Genomic DNA, 17,795 nt, shown 5'->3' with positions numbered 1-17,795 from the left:
TCAAATTGACCTTTGATCCCCGTGTGACCTTGACTTTTGAGGTAGTGAGATGGGTTTTTAACGAAACACATCGTCGTGTAACTTTGACATTGTAAGTAGGAAGAAAGGGGTTACGGTAACACGGGACACGTCGTGTTATGGTGGCTCTTTTTTATTAAAAAATATAAATATTGCCGAGACAAGATTGTTTGGACGGACATCCATACACTCGCGCAGGAGGGTACTTGACTTGCAATATGCTGCCTTGCGGGAACTGTGCATAACAATTAACATTGAAAATAAAAATTGGCCTTGCTCTGTGAAAATGGAGTTTAATGCATGTGCGTAGTGTCGTCCCAGATTATCCTGTGCAGTCTGCACAGGCTAATCAGGGAAGACACTTTCCACTTTAATGATATTTTTTGTTTAAAGAAAGTCTCTTCTTAGCAAAAATCAAGTTAAGGCGGAATGTGTTATCCGTGATTAGCTTGTGCGGACACTTGACAAACATGCTTTAAACCCCCTTTTCACAGAGCACGGCTAAATGAGTTGCTTCTGTTGGACCTTTGATCTTGACCTTACATGAAACGTGGATAATGCGGGAAACATCGTCTGGGCAAGACAAATAAATGTCAAAATTATACTTAAATCCTTCCAGGAAGTTGGCTACAGAGAGGAAATGAAAAACATTTAAACGCTGGAGGTGTAACATTTTATTATACAATAAAGGCAAATAACACATAGATTAACAATTTAATAATTAATATGTCCAGTTAAAAGAGATTTATATTCATATTAAAACGTGCAGAAACAGACTTTAAACGCGTTGCATTTGTAAAAAGTTTGTTTTAATTACATATGATTGTGTTCCATAGAAACAATTGCTCAGTTTACAGTATTTTAAATATAAATATATTGGTTTTGTCACTTTAATTTCAGAAAACATCTTTCTTTATGTTATTGGGGTAAATTCTAGGACAATTTTCCAGCCTAAGAGAGCACACATATTGTATGTAGTCTTGTGGGATTTGTTTTTAAGATTACTTGTATTGAAGAGCTAGACTTTAGATTTGTCATGGAATTAATTGTTTTATTTCAAATGAATTGTGTTTTTTTTTTTATTATTTTAAAGTAAGTGGTGAAATGCTAGTAAGTACATATGTGAATTATGAACTGTTCGATTTTTATGAAGAGTTCACATCAAGTAAAGTATCGAATTAAATAAACTATCATTTTTATAATATATGCAAATGACATTTGCATTTGTACTTTTAATACACAAGCAATACCATAGTATTAATAGCATTAATAAACAGTGACCTTTAAGTTGTATAACATAACTAATATAAATCTTTTTAAAAGATAATTATAACATGTTAAACCAACAAATAAATATGTAAACATAAAATTTGAAATAATATATAAATACATTTCTATCTCAGAATTATACACCACCACAAAAACTGAACAGCACATCATACCTAGAAAAAATAGTAATACAAAAATAACATATACATCTACATGTATTTCAATGATCCAGTGTATAGAAGTAGCCATCAAGACTAGTTTTGTTCATTAAATTAACATTATTTGTCTTTTAATATATCAAACTTTTTACAGAATAACTTTAATAACTTTAACTAAAAGCTAAAAGCCAGAATACTGCCATTAATTGTTGGAAACCCTTGCATTATAGAAGTATTAAATAAAGAGCATTTTAATATGATCTGATAGACAATAGAAGAAAGATACATTGTTTGAAGCACATCCCAGGTAATTTTGAATTCTTGCCAGCAGGTTATATAATATTGACTGCTAAGGTTCTCTATTCAATGATATGCTTATGTTTTTGTTCAACACAATGATGGGTAAGTCAAACATTGTCGTTATACATGATAATATTTACATGACGGGACTTTGTGTGTTTCTCATGCATTTGAATAAACATTCAAAGCATCCAGAAACAGGCACTAAAGGCAGCAATTTTTGGCCCAATTAAAATTACTCAAAGTCAAATATTATATCTGAGGAATGCTCTGGGACAGCATATGCGTTAACTGTCAACGCCCATTAGCCTGTGCATTCTGCTCTTTCCGCTTTAATGGATTTTTTTAAAAGGAAGTCTCTTCTGAACGAATAGCCAGTCCTGGCTTAAAGTGTGGAAGACTAGTTTGTGCAGACAGCACAGGCTAATCTGGGACGACACTTTAAGCACATGCACTAAGCAATATTTTCCCAGAGTCAGATCATATTTGTTTAGATGCCAAAAAGGTTCTTGACCATTCAGGAGTTGTTAATACATATGTCACGTAATGACGTTGGTTGTTGACATATGACTATACACGTGTCTGGATATGAGCCGCATAAATGGGTCTTATGCCATATGCCGCAAGTGTAGCTCCAGACCAGCCTGCACAGTCACGCAGTGTCTTTTCCAAGTTTCATAGGCTATCTCTGGCTGTTCACTGAGGATGCAAACTTTCTTGCCTCAAGGATGCGTGACCTACTGCTGCATCGACTGGACAACGGCACATCAGATGATGCATCTCCGGAGCCCGGCTGGCTGGGTATTGGAGGCTCGGTCAACAGTATATCACAGGACATCCGGATTGCTGCAAACCTTTAAGAATAAAACAGTAATTTCACAACAGATAATGACACAACTCTCAATCATTTTACATATTACTTTCTGTGGTAAACATTAGCACAATGATGTTAATGTATTATTATTATTCAGTAGTTGGAATAGGACAAGAATGTAGCCCTAAAGGTTTCACTGGCAGTAACAAATTGTCGCAAGTTATTTTTCATACACAAACCATTATAGGTCATTTTATTCCCCTTTATTATTTAAACAACATTTAAAAAAAAAATAATATCAATGTCATTGAATGTATTATTACTAGTATCAATGTCATAGCTATATGAACAAGGGCTGTTTGTAAAACATGCATGCCCCCCATATGGGCTGTCAGTTGTAGTGGCAGCCATTATGTGAATACGTTTTTTGGCACTGTGACCTTGACCTTTGACCTAGTGACCTGAAAATGAATAGGGGTCATCTGCGAGTCATGATCAATGTACCTATGAAGTTTCATGATCCTAGGCATAAGCATTCTTGAGTTATCATCCGGAAACCATTTTACTATTTCGGGTCACTGTGACCTTGACCTTTGACCTAGTGACCTGAAAATCAATAGGGGTCATGTGCGAGTCATGATCAATGTACCTGAAGTTTCATGATCCTAGGCATAAGCGTTCTTGAGTTATCATCCGGAAACCATTTTACTATTTCGGGTCACCGTGACCTTGACCTTTGACCTAGTGACCTGAAAATCAATAGGGGTCATCTGCGAGTCATGATCAATGTACCTATGAAGTGTCATGATCCTAGGCATAAGCGTTCTTGAGTTATCATCCGGAAAATATTTTACTATTTCCGGTCACCGTGACCTTGACCTTTGACCTAGTGACCTGAAAATCAATAGGGGTCATCTGCGAGTCATGATCAATGTACCTATGAAGTTTCATGATCCTAGGCCTAAGCGTTCTTGAGTTATCATCCGGAAACCATCTGGTGGACGGACGAACATACGGACGGACCGACATGTGCAAAACAATATACCCCCTCTTCTTCGAAGGGGGGCATAAATATAATGCAAACACCCAAAAATAAGTATGCTGCATAAATGTTTCAGAATTGTGTAATTTAAGGGGCCTTTTCACAAATTGTAGCATGTTTTGAAGTTAATGCTTTGAATTGATAAATGTTAACATCTGAACGAAAGAAATCCAGTATAAAACAAAAATAAAATGAAAGAAAGAAAAACAAAGTAATCAACACCTGGGCTTGTACCACTGGCCCTTGGAGTAAAAGACTAGCGCTTAAACCACTGGGCCATCTGTGCTGACATATTACTAAACGTATTTTTTACTGTATATAAGCAATCATCGTTATGTAACATATATATAACAATGACAACAAAAATTTCCAAATTATATAATTGTTTCGCGTGTGTAACCCATTATAATTTTCAGGTTTATAAGTCGCAAAAAGATGCATATAATTAATATTTTAGAGCATGGTAAATGTTCAGCAATTACAATGAACATTTGCAAATCTGAAATATTTTTTGTCAATAAAGGTAATTTTTCACAACTTGAAAAAGGTCCCTTTAACACAATGCCACAAAAATATACACTTGAAAAAAGAAAAACAATTACCATACACCTTAACATCAAAGATCTCAAATCAAACATTTATACCTAAACAGTTACTGTTGTTTGAAGTCTGATTTAGGACACTAAAATATTTAAGAATTCTTCAGTTTTTACTGTAATCATTATCGTTATTGTCATTGGTATATGTGACAGTTTGCTCCAGTTCTTGTTCATTGATTGTACAATATCCTATACAGTGACCATAAATCCGATAATTACGTCCATAAAATTTTGAAGTCTATTGCAGTACAAACATTGTCTGAAACACACTTAAGTTGTGTCAGTTTAGCACTCTGACATGTATGTCACTTATCTTGATGAATCAATATTTATCCCTTTTCCACTTAGAAGCAAAGTGAAAATGGCTATGTGCAAACAGCATAAAACCAGAACAGCCTGTGAGTATCTCGCAGTCTGTTCATGAGGATTTATGCTGTTTGCTGCTCATCAGTATCTAAGCCTTAGGTTTGGAGATGAATCCTTAAAAAAATTGAATCTTGTAACAAAGTTCTTAAATTAAATATAACTTTCTAAGGGACTACAAATGCGTGAAAATACTTATCTAAGTGGTAAAGCGTTATAACTGACAGACACTGGCCTTAAGCCCGTTGCGCTTGAACTGGAGACGTTTTTTCGTATGGGATTTTGAAGAGAATTATTTTGAAACTTGGTCACCATCAACAGCAAAACATATACCCTGGAATATTTTTTTTAGCTGGGCTTATTTTGGTTCCATGTTTATTTATCTGGGCTTTGATTTGTTTTCACTAGCTCTGAAGTATGGTTAAAGTGTAAGAATCTGGGCTTGATTGGTAAAACTGCAGGTGGTTTATTTTTGACTGACTGTTAATGTCTACAAATTAAAAAGATTTCTGAGAAACGCGATCTCTCAACATTTGAACTTTGACAAAATTTTGAGGGAAGTGTAAACTAGCGGTGGCAATAATTGAACAGTCTATTACATGAACCTTAAATAACATAAATTAAAAGAAAATCACAAATAACATCCACATAAAATTATGTTGAGTGACGTACATTAGGTCGAAATGCTAACACAATACACAATAAGTTACAATAATTAACATTTTCTCATGATACATACTTTTCTTTGAGGCTTTTCTCAAGACTTTTCATCTGTTCATCCGCACTTCTCAACTGTGAGTCCATCTGGCGTAAACTGACAACTAAAGAAAAAGGAAATGTATTGTTCACATGTAAAAAGTTAAGAAATAAATCCTGTCAGTTAAAAAGAAAACTAGAACCTTGTCGCAGAAGTGAAATTAACAGAAGCGTGACTGATGACATGTTTGAAGGTTGGAGCCATTTTATATTATTTCTTGCATTGTATATATCTTATAGAATAATGATCTCTTTAAAAGCCTTACACACCTCTTTGTTGGTACACAATGAGTTCACTTCACTTTTTTTCCACAAAAGATAAGACATAAGTAGATTACATACTCTGACATGCATGCACATTCAGATATGACTCAAGATAACCAGACTATTGCCAAGCAATATATGTCCCCTACCGGCTCCACCATTGTCAGATTATTTTTTGTTGTTGCCATAGCAACCAGAATCTTTGACATGGGAAGACAAGAGTTCCGCGGTCGGAGATGACCGCATTGAAGCCGGATTTTTTATTTAAATGACAGGAAAGTACCTTTCGTGTTTTTGTCAATGCAATACTTAAATTACTGAAATATTGTTCAAAGGTCAAAATGAAATGTAAGTACTTTTCAAGGCATGAGCAAACCTTGTGTTATGTTTTGAATGCATGCATATACATGAACAACAATAACATTTAAGGTCACAAATATGAACTTGAATTGACAATTAGGAAAGTTTGATCTCAATTTTTTTATTAGCAAATTAGTAACATATTGTTTGAAGTTTCCATCAATTTCATTATCAAATGTAAGAAAATAAACTTAGATGAAATAATACTATTTATTGTTTTGCTTTCACATACCTACACAGAAATCCAGACAGCCTTAAGAATTTTAACATTTTTACATTCAAGGTCACGGTGACCTTGACCTTAAAATGACCAGTGGTCATCTACTAGTTCTGGCCAACCTTCATATCAAGTTTGAAGACTCTAGGTCTAAGCATACCAAAGTATTAACAACTTTAACATATTTACATCCAAGGTCACAGTGACCTCGACCTTCAAATGAATGACCTTGAAATGACCAGTGGTCATCTAAGTGTGCTTGCAAACCTTTACGTCAAGTTTGAGATTCTAGGTCCAAGCATACCAAAGTTACAACAATTTTAACATTTTAACATTTAAGTTCACAGTGACCTTGACCTTCAAATGAATGACATTGAAATGAATGACCTTGAAATGACCAGTGGTCATCTAAGTGTGCTTGCAAACCTTTACGTCAAGTTTGAGATTCTAGGTCCAAGCATACCAAAGTTATAACAATTTTAACATTTTAACATTGAAGGTCACAGTGACCTTGACCGTCAAATGAATGACATTGAAATGAGCAGTGGTGATCTTCTAGTACTGGCCAACCTTTATGTCAAGTTTGAAGACTCTAGGTACAAGCATACCAAAGTTATAACATGGAATAAGAACTTTAACATTTTTACCTACCAAAGTTATAAGAACTTTAACATTTTTACATTCAAGGTCACAGTGACCTTGACCTTAGAATGAATGACCTTGAAATGACCAGTGGTCATCTAAGTGTGCTTGCAAACCTTCATGTCAAGTTTGAAGACTCTATGTCCAAGCATACCAAAGTTATAACAATTTTAACATTTTAACATTTAAGGTCACAGTGACCTTGACCTTCAAATGAATGACATTGAAATGACCAGTGGTCATCTTCTAGTACTGGCCAATCTTTATTTCAAGTTTGAAGACTCTAGGTACAAGCATACCAAAGTTATAACATGAAATAAGAACTTTAACATTTTTACATTCAAGGTCACAGTGACCTTGACCTTCAAATGAATGACCTTGAAATGTCCAGTGGTTACTTACTAGTTCTGGCCAACCTTCATGTCAAGTTTCAAGACTCTAGGTCCAAGCATACCAAAGTTATAACAACTTTAACATTTTTACATTCAAGGTCACAGTGACCTTGACCTTCAAATGAATGACCTTGAAATGTCCAGTGGTTACTTACTAGTTCTGGCCAACCTTCATGTCAAGTTTCAAGACTCTAGGTCCAAGCATACCAAAGTTATAACAACTTTAACATTTTTATATTGAAGGTCACAGTGACCTTCACCTTCAAATGAATGACCTTGAAATGACCAGTGGTCATCTGTTAATCCTGGCCAACCTTCATGTCAAGTTTGAAGACTCTAGGTCCAAGCATACCAAAGTTATACCATGAAATAAGAACTTTAACATTTTTACATTCAAGGTCACAGTGACCTTGACCTTCAAATGAATGACCTTGAAATGTCCAGTGGTTACTTACTAGTTCTGGCCAACCTTCATGTCAAGTTTCAAGACTCTAGGTCCAAGCATACCAAAGTTATAACAACTTTAACATTTTTATATTGAAGGTCACAGTGACCTTCACCTTCAAATGAATGACCTTGAAATGACCAGTGGTCATCTGTTAATCCTGGCCAACCTTCATGTCAAGTTTGAAGACTCTAGGTCCAAGCATACCAAAGTTATACCATGAAATAAGAACTTTAACATTTTAACATTCAAGGTCACAGTGACCTTGACCTTCAAATGAATGACCTTGAAATGACCAGTGGTTACTAACTAGTTATGGCCAACCTTCATGTCAAGTTTCAAGACTCTAGGTCCAAGCATACCAAAGTTATAACAACTTTAACATTTTTTATATTGAAGGTCACAGTGACCTTGACCTTCAAATGAATGACCTTGAAATGACCAGTGGTCATCTGTTAATCCTGGCCAACCTTCATGTCAAGTTTGAAGACTCTAGGTCCAAGCATACCAAAGTTATACCATGAAATAAGAACTTTAACATTTTCGAGCACGCCGCCACCCCGCCCGCCCGCCCGCCCCCCCCGCCCGCCCGACAACATCAATCTATAAGCCGAGATTTTTTCGAAAAAAATCCGGCTAAAAATGAAATAACATGCATAATGTCCATATTGCCATCTAACCATGTTTCAAGTTTCATGAAAAAATATGAAGAACTTTTAAAGTTATCGCAGGATCCAGAAAAGTGTGACAGACTGACGGACAGACAGACACACAGAGCGAAAACCATAAGTTCCCTCGTGTGAAACCGGTAGGGGACAATTAAGCTTGATTGTCAATATCTAAATCTTTTCAAAGATTACTCTATACATGAACTTACTAGTTGATGCTGACATTGGCCTCATCAATGGGGCACCTTTTGACACCTGCTTCTTGATGTGGGCCTACAACAAACGAGAATTAATTGGTTATTAATATGAGTGGTAGTACAATATCAACAAACAAATAGTGTACTTTCATGCCCTGCATGTCAAACTTGCCTTTAAACTGGTTAAAGCCCACAATGCTTTGCATTAAACATTTTTAGGGTGCAACCAAAATGTTCGATCGTTCTTTATGTTGAGTTTTGTGGTGTATGAAATGTCAATTCTTGTGTAAACAAATAATCACTTGTCTAGAATATCAGACAAGCAATTTAAAATGAACAATTCTCTCCTGTGATGTTCCTGAAGTTTATTTTTTCTTTTATCATACAAAATCTTACCAAGAAAACTGGTCTGATCCTTGTATGTAATCATGACGCAGGAACATAAGTGGGTTGAATTTATCATAATAACATGCAATTCACATAAAATTTGATGATGATAAAACAAATACTTAAAGGCTCTTTTGCAGATAATTAGAGAGATTCTCTTTTCAGTTTAAACATTCACCAGTTTACAGAAAAAGTCCACATAAAAAAGCTGTGAATGCTTCCTATAGACAACCTCTCAACAAAATGTTTAAAGTGGACATCAAAGAAACTTACAAACTTGTTTCATATCAATCAATCTTATTAGCTATTGTAAATTGAAGCAAGAAACGTAACCATGCCAAGAAATTAGATTTTCACATTTTCACCAATTTATTTAGCTAAAATTAATTAACTTTGCAAGCAAGGTCTGCATATAAGCTCCCTACACAAAAACTTACAGCACATTACCTCCATCTAGACTAAAGTTATTGTGAGGAATCCATATTTCTATATTTAGTAACAGTGACCTTGATCCAACTGGCTTCAAATGCAATTCCAACCTAGGCCTGAATGTTAGCTACCTACAAACAATCTACAGCACAATATCTCCATCCAAACTAATATAAATAAGAAGAAACTGTTCTTCTACTTTAAATAACAGTGACCTTGATCACACCAGCCAAAAATGCAATCCCAAAATTGGATGCATGATTCTTGCACACAAATAACAGAAGAATACCTAAATTCAAAGTAAAGTTATTGACAGGAAACTCATTAATCTATAGATTAAAAGTAACGTTTAGTAAAATCGACCTTGACCTGACTTGTCCTAAATGCAATCTCTTACTAACAGCATGTTACCAGCCTACCCACAACATTACAGCACAATATCTCCATCCCAACTAAAGTTATTGGATGCAAAATTATATATTTGTTGACACAAACCAACCCTAGTGCAATCCCATGCTAGATCTATATGTAAACTAGAGAATGGAGTTGTTAGTATCACACATTTAGATGAATTTTCAAGTAAGTACAAAAAGGGACATAATGCTGCCAAATTGCAGGCCAGAGTAAAAGAATGTTACTAGTAGTCTAATTATGAATATATGTAGAAGATGTACTGTAGTAACAGAGATGTAAAATTGTTAACCAGACTTTTATTAGGACAATAGGGACCATAATCCTGCTTAAAAACAGTCATTATTTTAGGACATGGTCAGCAATAATCCATAAAAATCCTGATCACACATGTAGAATTTAATTTAAATATCTGGGGCATAGTTCTGCTAAATTACAGGTCAAGAGTTATGAAACTTTGTAAGAGACACAATCACACCAAACACATGTGTGAAGTTTCAGTTAAATACCTGTAGCAGGGACAGTGATATGGAGATGTTGCACATTTACCCTACTCAAAGCATTATGCAAAGCTGCAGACACCAACAATAACGTTAGTAATATAGCTTGTTCTATTCAGTGAATAGTTGAACTAAACAAGAGATGTGTTTGTCAGAAACACAATGCCCCAAATTGCGCCGCTTTGAAATAAAATTTCAATATATCAATTGGCAGGTTTAGAAATGATGTCCCTTTTAAAGCTTATTACTTCCCTTGGATTGTATTTTTTGACTTTTGACCTTGAAGGATGACCTTGACCTTTCACCACTCAAAATATGCAGCTTTATGAGATACACATGCATGCCAAATATCAAGTTGCTATCTTCAATATTGCAAAAGTTATCGCAAAACTTTAACCAAGGTTAAAGTTTTGGGACAGAATGACAGGCCAAAAACTATATGCCCCTGATCATTCAATCCGGGGGCATAAAAAACGGACTACAAGTGTATGCTAAAAAGCTAGGTTTTAACAGGAGAGTGTAATTGCAATATATGTATCAGTTTTATCAGGCCATAACCAAATAAGGTAAGAAATCAGCAATAACCTGCACCAGTGTGCAGTATGCACAGGCTATACAGGGATGACACTTAACCCCTAAACTGGATTTTCTCTAAGAAGAGACTTTATTTAAACAAAAAAAATACAATAAAAGCTAAAAGTGTAGTTCCTGATAAGCCTGTGTGAACTGCACAGGCTAATCTGAGACGACATGTTATGCACATGCATTAAGCCCTTTTTTCCCAGAGCACAGCTAAAATATACTACATTTCTCACCCCATCAATGATCTCTAAGTTTGGCAGGACAGTCTGTATAGCCATGTGGTAGTGGGGCATGGGTCCGTCTTGCCCGCAGAACGGGTTTCCTGAGACAAACAACTCCACCAGCTCCGTCATCTCACCTAGCTGATGCTGTACATACAGACAAAACAATAAGAAAATATGAAATTTACAGGAAAGAATAGGATCATTATAGAAAATACTGGAAAATGTAGACATACATGTATTCAGAAAATTACTGGAAAACGATAGTATGAACAATCTGAGTAAGTTTTCAATAAACAGACCCAAAATTGGAAATTAATCGCATAAACAAGAAGAAACGTAAAATTTAACTTCAAATGGCTCCTTTTCAACAATAAGTTGGACAAATTTTCTTCACTCTTAATGGGGTTCTGGCCCTTGATGATATAAAACATCTGTTGAAGTTTCAAAAGGATAGAACTTTATATGTAAACAAACAAGAAATGTGTTTGTCAGAAACACTATGTACCCTTCTGCGCAGCTCTGAAATTATTATTTTTTTAACCTTTGACCTTGAAGGATGACCTTGACCTTTCACCACTCAAAATGTGAAGCTCCATGAGATACACATGTATGCCAAATATGAAGTTGCTATCTTCAATATTGCAAAAGTTATGGCAAAATGTCTCAAATTCAAGGGGAGATAATTCTGGACTTATAACTCTGATATTGCTCATTTTCAATAGGGTTTGACTCATCATTCAGATAAAGACACTGTGCAAGTTGGGAAATGATTGGATGAAAACTGTGGACTTTATTGTGTAAACAAGCCTTATTTCACAATTTTCTCAAATTCAAGGGGAGATAATTCTAGACTTACTACTCTGATGTAACCCATTTTCGATAGGGTTTGAGTCCTCATTAATATAGACACTGAACAAGTTTGAAAAGAATCAGATGAAAACTGTGGACTTTATCGCGTAAACAAGAAAAAGTCTAACGCACACGCCGACGGACGACGGAAACCACGCCATGACATAAGCTCTTCAGGCCTTCGGCCAGTAGAGCTAAAAAAGAGAAAAATACAGTGAAATGTAGGATAATTATGGAAAATTGAAACACTGGAAACATGGCAAGGAGAAATTCTTGTAGCAATTGACTAGTCTTTTTTTATTGCAAGTGATCAATAGTGTAACCAAGGCAATACATATAATACTTTTAGTTGGAAAATAAAGGAAAATTGAAACACAGGAAACAGAGAAATCCTTGTAACAATCCACGTGTCTTTTATTTAAGGCAAGTGACCCATAGCATATAAAAGACAATTTATACAACACTCTAATGAACAAAATGATTTATAATTGGGTTAATTACCTTGGAACACTGAGAGCTTAAACATACTAGTATGTGAAAACTAAACATGAACTCTTAAGTGTTTGCATTGGTTATGTGAAACATATTTAAAGAAATAATTATATCAAGATTGTGTCAATACCACTATTGAAAGACATCATAGGATACTCATTAACTTTTCACTAGTTGTTGGCAAAATAGTATCTACATATTAGATTTTGTTATACCTTACATCAGGTTTAATTGTTGCAAGACATTGGTCAATCAATCAGATGTACAGACATACATGGGACATGTGAAATGTTCATAAGTTTTTTCAGACAATTTGTTTCCACAGTCTGACATACAACAAGATGACAACACCAGGGCTTGGTTTAATGGAAGCAAACTTGATACCATTGAAGTTTAAGGACTTTAAAAATAAGGCACAAAATTGTCACAAAACCAGGTTTTCAATTTGAAAAAAAGTCTGATAAAGGGAGACAACTCAAACTGAACTGATTGTTTATAATAACCCCTTTTGTATCAAAATAAATCTATTTTTAGTCGTGGCGACCTTGACCTTGGAGATATTGGTGTAATTCTTTCGTGCGACACACCGTTTAATGATGGTGAACAAATGTGCCAAATGATTTTAAAATCTCACAATGAATGACATCGTTATAGCCGGGACAAGCTCATTTATGGCCATTTTTGACCTTTGAACTCAAAGTGTGATCTTGACCTTGGAGATATTGACGTAATTCTTTCGCGAGACACAACGTCTAATGATGGTGAACTATTGTGCCAAATGATTTTATAATCTCACAATGAACGACAAAGTTATGGCCCGGGCAAGCTTGTTCCGCCCACCCGCCAGCCCGCCCACCGACATTTGCCAATCTAATATCCAGTTTTTTCCTTTTGGAAAACCTGGTTAACAATTGTGCCTGCAGTGTAAATTATGCCCCATACTGTTTTTCACCAAACACCTATTTTTCAATCAATTTTGGTTAATAAACCTACATATTATCCCACAAAGACTGTTTATTTTAATATAAAGCAACATTGACTTTATGATTTATCTCAATGCTGATATGCTGCAGATTTGAATAACATTCTATCAAACCCATCCAATATCATGAGCAAAATACAGAGGCCCTAAAAATGAGAATTCCTGCCAGCCCTGAACACAGCAAGCCACGAGTGGTTCACGTACAAACTGGTCCCAGTCACAGATTTCATTGTTGGTGAGGTCCAAGACTTCCAGAGCAGGCAGCTGACCGGGGATACTGGACAGGTCATGGATGTGATTGTCTGCTGCAAACAGGTCTGTAAGACTCCTGCAACCACAGTACATTGCAAGCATTTCCCTATGTTGAACTAGGTAAAAACCTGCGAATAAAGACATGGGTAGCTTATGACGCAGGGTATCTTCCATTACAGTTAATACTGATGTTTGATTTTAGTTGAGACAAATGAAAAGTGAAACAATATTATGTACAAAATCTGTGTAACTATACTATCATATAATAAAATAAAGCATAGTTTAACTTATTAAGCATTGATAACTTTAAAATCTATGGTAACAATTTCTCTAGTCCAAGTTAAATCATTTACACTTTTATAAGAAATGCCCACCTTTAACTTAAGAATCAATAACTTGATCTGATGTGTTGGTCTCTTATTTTATGCAACAATATTGAAATTAACACTCCATATCTTAAGGAACTTATTAGCACCTCTGTGCAAACCTGTCTGACGGGTATATCATTCACAACTTGCGATAGTTGTACATGGATTATGGGCATGTGTTCTCAACACATAACACTTTAATGACTTAAATTAGAGTAAATTTCAATTGATATCCTCTGCATTTTTATTCAATTCATAACATTATTATTGGTATACACATTAAATATGATAATAGGTGTGTTGCTTAATAAATTGGTGTTTTAACAAGGTATATTTATCTGATAACATATATTTGTGTCCATGACTGATAAAATCTCTGATATTCTCCGCCATTATAGTCATTCTTTCCAACTTAGGGTTAGGATAAGGAAATGTGATATGGAAAACTTGATAACTTAAGACCTTCAATAACTTGAGCAATTTATGACCTGCTGTGACTAGGAGTTAGGCAAGTTTTACTGAAACAAATAACAGAACTTACTGAAGTTTCCCGATAGTTTTAAAGCTGGACAACTGATTGTTGGAGACATTTAATGTCTGAAAATAACAAAGGGAAAGTTGTTTAAGATTTTATAGTACAGAAACAAAATATTGAAAAATAATTTATGCCAAATACATGTAGTACTTATTGATGTTATAAATATAAGGTTAGTAGCCAACAGTAAAACGTGCTATTGGTCAGTGTAAAAAAAACTTAACAGATTTGGCACAATGATTGGACTGATGGTTTGAAATATGTTAGACATTTTGTTGTGGATTCATATTTGTTGTATCTGCAATCATAACATTACGAGTCTCAATATGATAGGTTCATTAATATGGCAAAGTTTTATAAAGCATTGAGAAAAAGCATTAGTTCCAGCCATTAATAGTATGTGCTGTTAATTTTCTCTCTGTTGTGACAATTGGCAAACAAATTTAATACATGTATAATTATAATGTGTTTTATGACGAATTTTTCATTCCAAACAATAAGAAAATTAATAAATGTTAATAAATGTCAAAACCCTAAATTTTGTTTCTAAAACAAGCTAGCTATTAGGTTTACAACATTTCTGATTCATGTTACACTCAAACGCACATCATAACAGAATATAACAGAATTCAAACAAAAATCTCTTCAAACAACAAAAACAGTATGAATGGCTAAATTGACTATCAACCAAATCTTGTCAATCAATTATCAATTAACCCACCATGAGTCTAGGAAGCCCGCGCAGACCCGAGAGATCCTTGATGTGGTTTCCTGACAGATCTATCTCGCCCAGGTGCTTGCACTTGCTCAGATCCGACACGGATCGCAACCGGTTACCTGACGCATTGACTTCCTCCAGGTTCGGTAGGTAGTTTAATGCCTGCAAAAAAGGAGTGGAAATATTAAGATTTTATATTTTTGTGAAATAGGAGGCCCCTATCATCTGAATTGTCTTATTACATGTAAATGAGTTGGTGAAGGTTGCTAACAACATAAAGTTGGGAACAGTATGTATTTTAGATGCAAGACATTTTTGTCTTTTATTTCAGGCTTATATTATTTTGTGTGTATTGTTTTCTTAATCAATTTTACAAATAGAGACCTAAGAGCAATATTATTCCACTATTCATTACTAAAATTCAAGTGTAAAAGAATTCCAACACCATTTGTTCTAGAGTACTCACTGCGAGGCTGTCTAACATGTTACAACTGATGTCTAAGGTTGTAAGCTGAACACACTGGGACAACTCTGGGGGCTCTATTTTTAGCAGTTGGTTGCAGTCAATTCGCAAAATCTTCAACTTCTTCAAGCATGATAAACTTTTGCCTACAAAAAAAAGCTTGGCAACATTATTTGGAGTGAAACTTTACTGTAGCCAATTGTAAGACATTTCCATATTTATGATAACAGACTAAGCCATAGATGCCAGTTTTAACCTTATTGGATTTTGTTTATGTCCAAATTAGTGTCCTGAGCTCAATGTGCATTACTCAACAATGAGGAATTATAACTTTTTTTTTTCATTCTTAGAGGCAACCTACATATATTTGCTAGTCCAATATGCATTTTTTTAAATATAGAATACCAAAGCTTAAGCTTCTATTAGGAAAACCCATTTTGCTGCTGCTAGTGTTTTAAGTCTATACTACTTAAATTAAACAAGAGCACCGCATAACGGGTGCCACGCTCGGCTGTGGGTGCAGTTGTGAATAAATGAAAACTTGTCAGTTTTTTTTTAATTGATTTTTTTAGAGGTCACAGTGACCTTGACCTTTGACCTAGTGACCAAAAAATGGGTGTGGCATGTAGAACAAATCAATGTGCAGCTACATACCAAGTTTCAAAGTTGTAGGTTGAAGCACTTTGATTTAAGAGCCAATGTTCAAAACCTTGACAAAATGTAAAGGTTTTAGCACGACGCAGACGACACGACGAGCTGGCAATGACAATACCTCGGGTTTTCTCCGAAAACAGCCAAGCTAATAAAAGCTACTTGGATGTTAATACCACGACTTACATATACATTTATGAACAACTATAAGGTCACTGGAACTGTTTTTCACATATTTTCTTGATATTTTATAAGACTACTAATGAGAGCTTACCAATTGATTTGATTTTATTATGCTGCAGCTGAAGACTCATCAAATCTTTCAGACTAAAAAACAAACAAACACACTCAAAAACAGTATTGAAATGAGTTACACCAATTGAAACAAAGTAAAGAACTTTAACATATATAAGTTAATTTGAATGAAAATACATAGTGAGGCGATTTGATGTGTACAATGAATAAAAAAATCATAAAAAATAACAAAAAAAGTTTTTGTTGAGATCCGAGTAACAATTTTTGCCAGGATAAGATGGAGGAAGCAAAGGACTGAAAGAATGGACATATCAGATCCAATATGAACAGCGAATGTGGACGCTGCTCTGGAGTTTCACTGGCTGCATATGGCATAAGAAACATTTTCAATAGAGGCTCCTCATTTGCTCCGATGAAATATATTGGAAAGCATAATAATCTTAGGCTCAAACACATTACTGCAGTTTTTCTAGAGTGACACTTCAGTGAGAAACATAAAAATATATACGTTTTATGTATGTTACATATGGTAGCATGAACCAATGATTTTTTTTAATATAAGTTATTGATGACAAATGGGTGCAGAGATAATATTTTGGGTTTAAGAAAGCATTTTATGTTTGTTTTAATAGATAACCTGATTTTTTGTCATCAAGGTGGTTACAAACTTTAAAAAAATGTTATTGTTTTTTTAACCAAAAACTGGAACTAATACTGGATTAAATGCACAAATTCACCAAAACATTTACAACTATATTGTTTATTATTGAAAATGTATCTCCTCTATTAAATAGAAATACCACTTTTGATCAGAAAATTTATACAGAATAATGTTTACATTGTTGTTTTTATTTCAACAAGCATACAGCCTCTTTTCTGTATTTCAGCCACAAGTTCTTCTCAGCCACTTAAAAAAGAGTTAAGTTGACTTTATTTACTAAATGAAAACGTTTTCCACACTTTGAGACATTTCATTAAATATTTTATGTATTAACGACACCCAAAGGCTAATCAAGCCTTCCATACTAACATGATCATTCTAGGGGGGCACCCTAGTAACCCTGATTTGTTCATATCTTCCTTTTAAATCTTGTTATATGTGTCATCATTTTATTCGAAAACCTTTAATATCTGTAATAACTTACAAATAATTCAATGAAGTGATATTGTTATTGACTTATAAAACCAACATA

At 34.6% G+C, this 17,795-nt stretch overlaps 1 protein-coding gene across 1 annotated transcript in view; it reads right to left on the bottom strand.

The window, feature by feature from the left end:
- Nucleotides 1-677: 677 nt before the first annotated feature.
- LOC127866481 (protein phosphatase 1 regulatory subunit 7-like) overlaps nucleotides 678-17,795 on the bottom strand; it is a 31,055-nt gene continuing 13,937 nt past the window's right edge. Inside the window, exons 9-17 of the mRNA XM_052407018.1 lie at nucleotides 16,622-16,674; nucleotides 15,700-15,842; nucleotides 15,237-15,395; nucleotides 14,522-14,577; nucleotides 13,565-13,688; nucleotides 11,047-11,181; nucleotides 8,517-8,580; nucleotides 5,303-5,384; nucleotides 678-2,599 (exon numbers count right to left, since the gene is read on the bottom strand). Coding sequence (XP_052262978.1) covers nucleotides 2,428-2,599; nucleotides 5,303-5,384; nucleotides 8,517-8,580; nucleotides 11,047-11,181; nucleotides 13,565-13,688; nucleotides 14,522-14,577; nucleotides 15,237-15,395; nucleotides 15,700-15,842; nucleotides 16,622-16,674 — 988 coding nt within the window. The 3' untranslated portion in view covers nucleotides 678-2,427. The remainder of the gene's footprint in view (nucleotides 2,600-5,302; nucleotides 5,385-8,516; nucleotides 8,581-11,046; nucleotides 11,182-13,564; nucleotides 13,689-14,521; nucleotides 14,578-15,236; nucleotides 15,396-15,699; nucleotides 15,843-16,621; nucleotides 16,675-17,795) is intronic.

Source organism: Dreissena polymorpha, chromosome 2, assembly GCF_020536995.1.
Source record: "Dreissena polymorpha isolate Duluth1 chromosome 2, UMN_Dpol_1.0, whole genome shotgun sequence".
Classification (NCBI taxonomy): Eukaryota; Metazoa; Mollusca; class Bivalvia; order Myida; family Dreissenidae; genus Dreissena; species Dreissena polymorpha.
The sequence above is the reverse complement of the archived record's forward strand: the minus strand, read 5'-3'. Positions and strand labels throughout refer to the sequence as shown.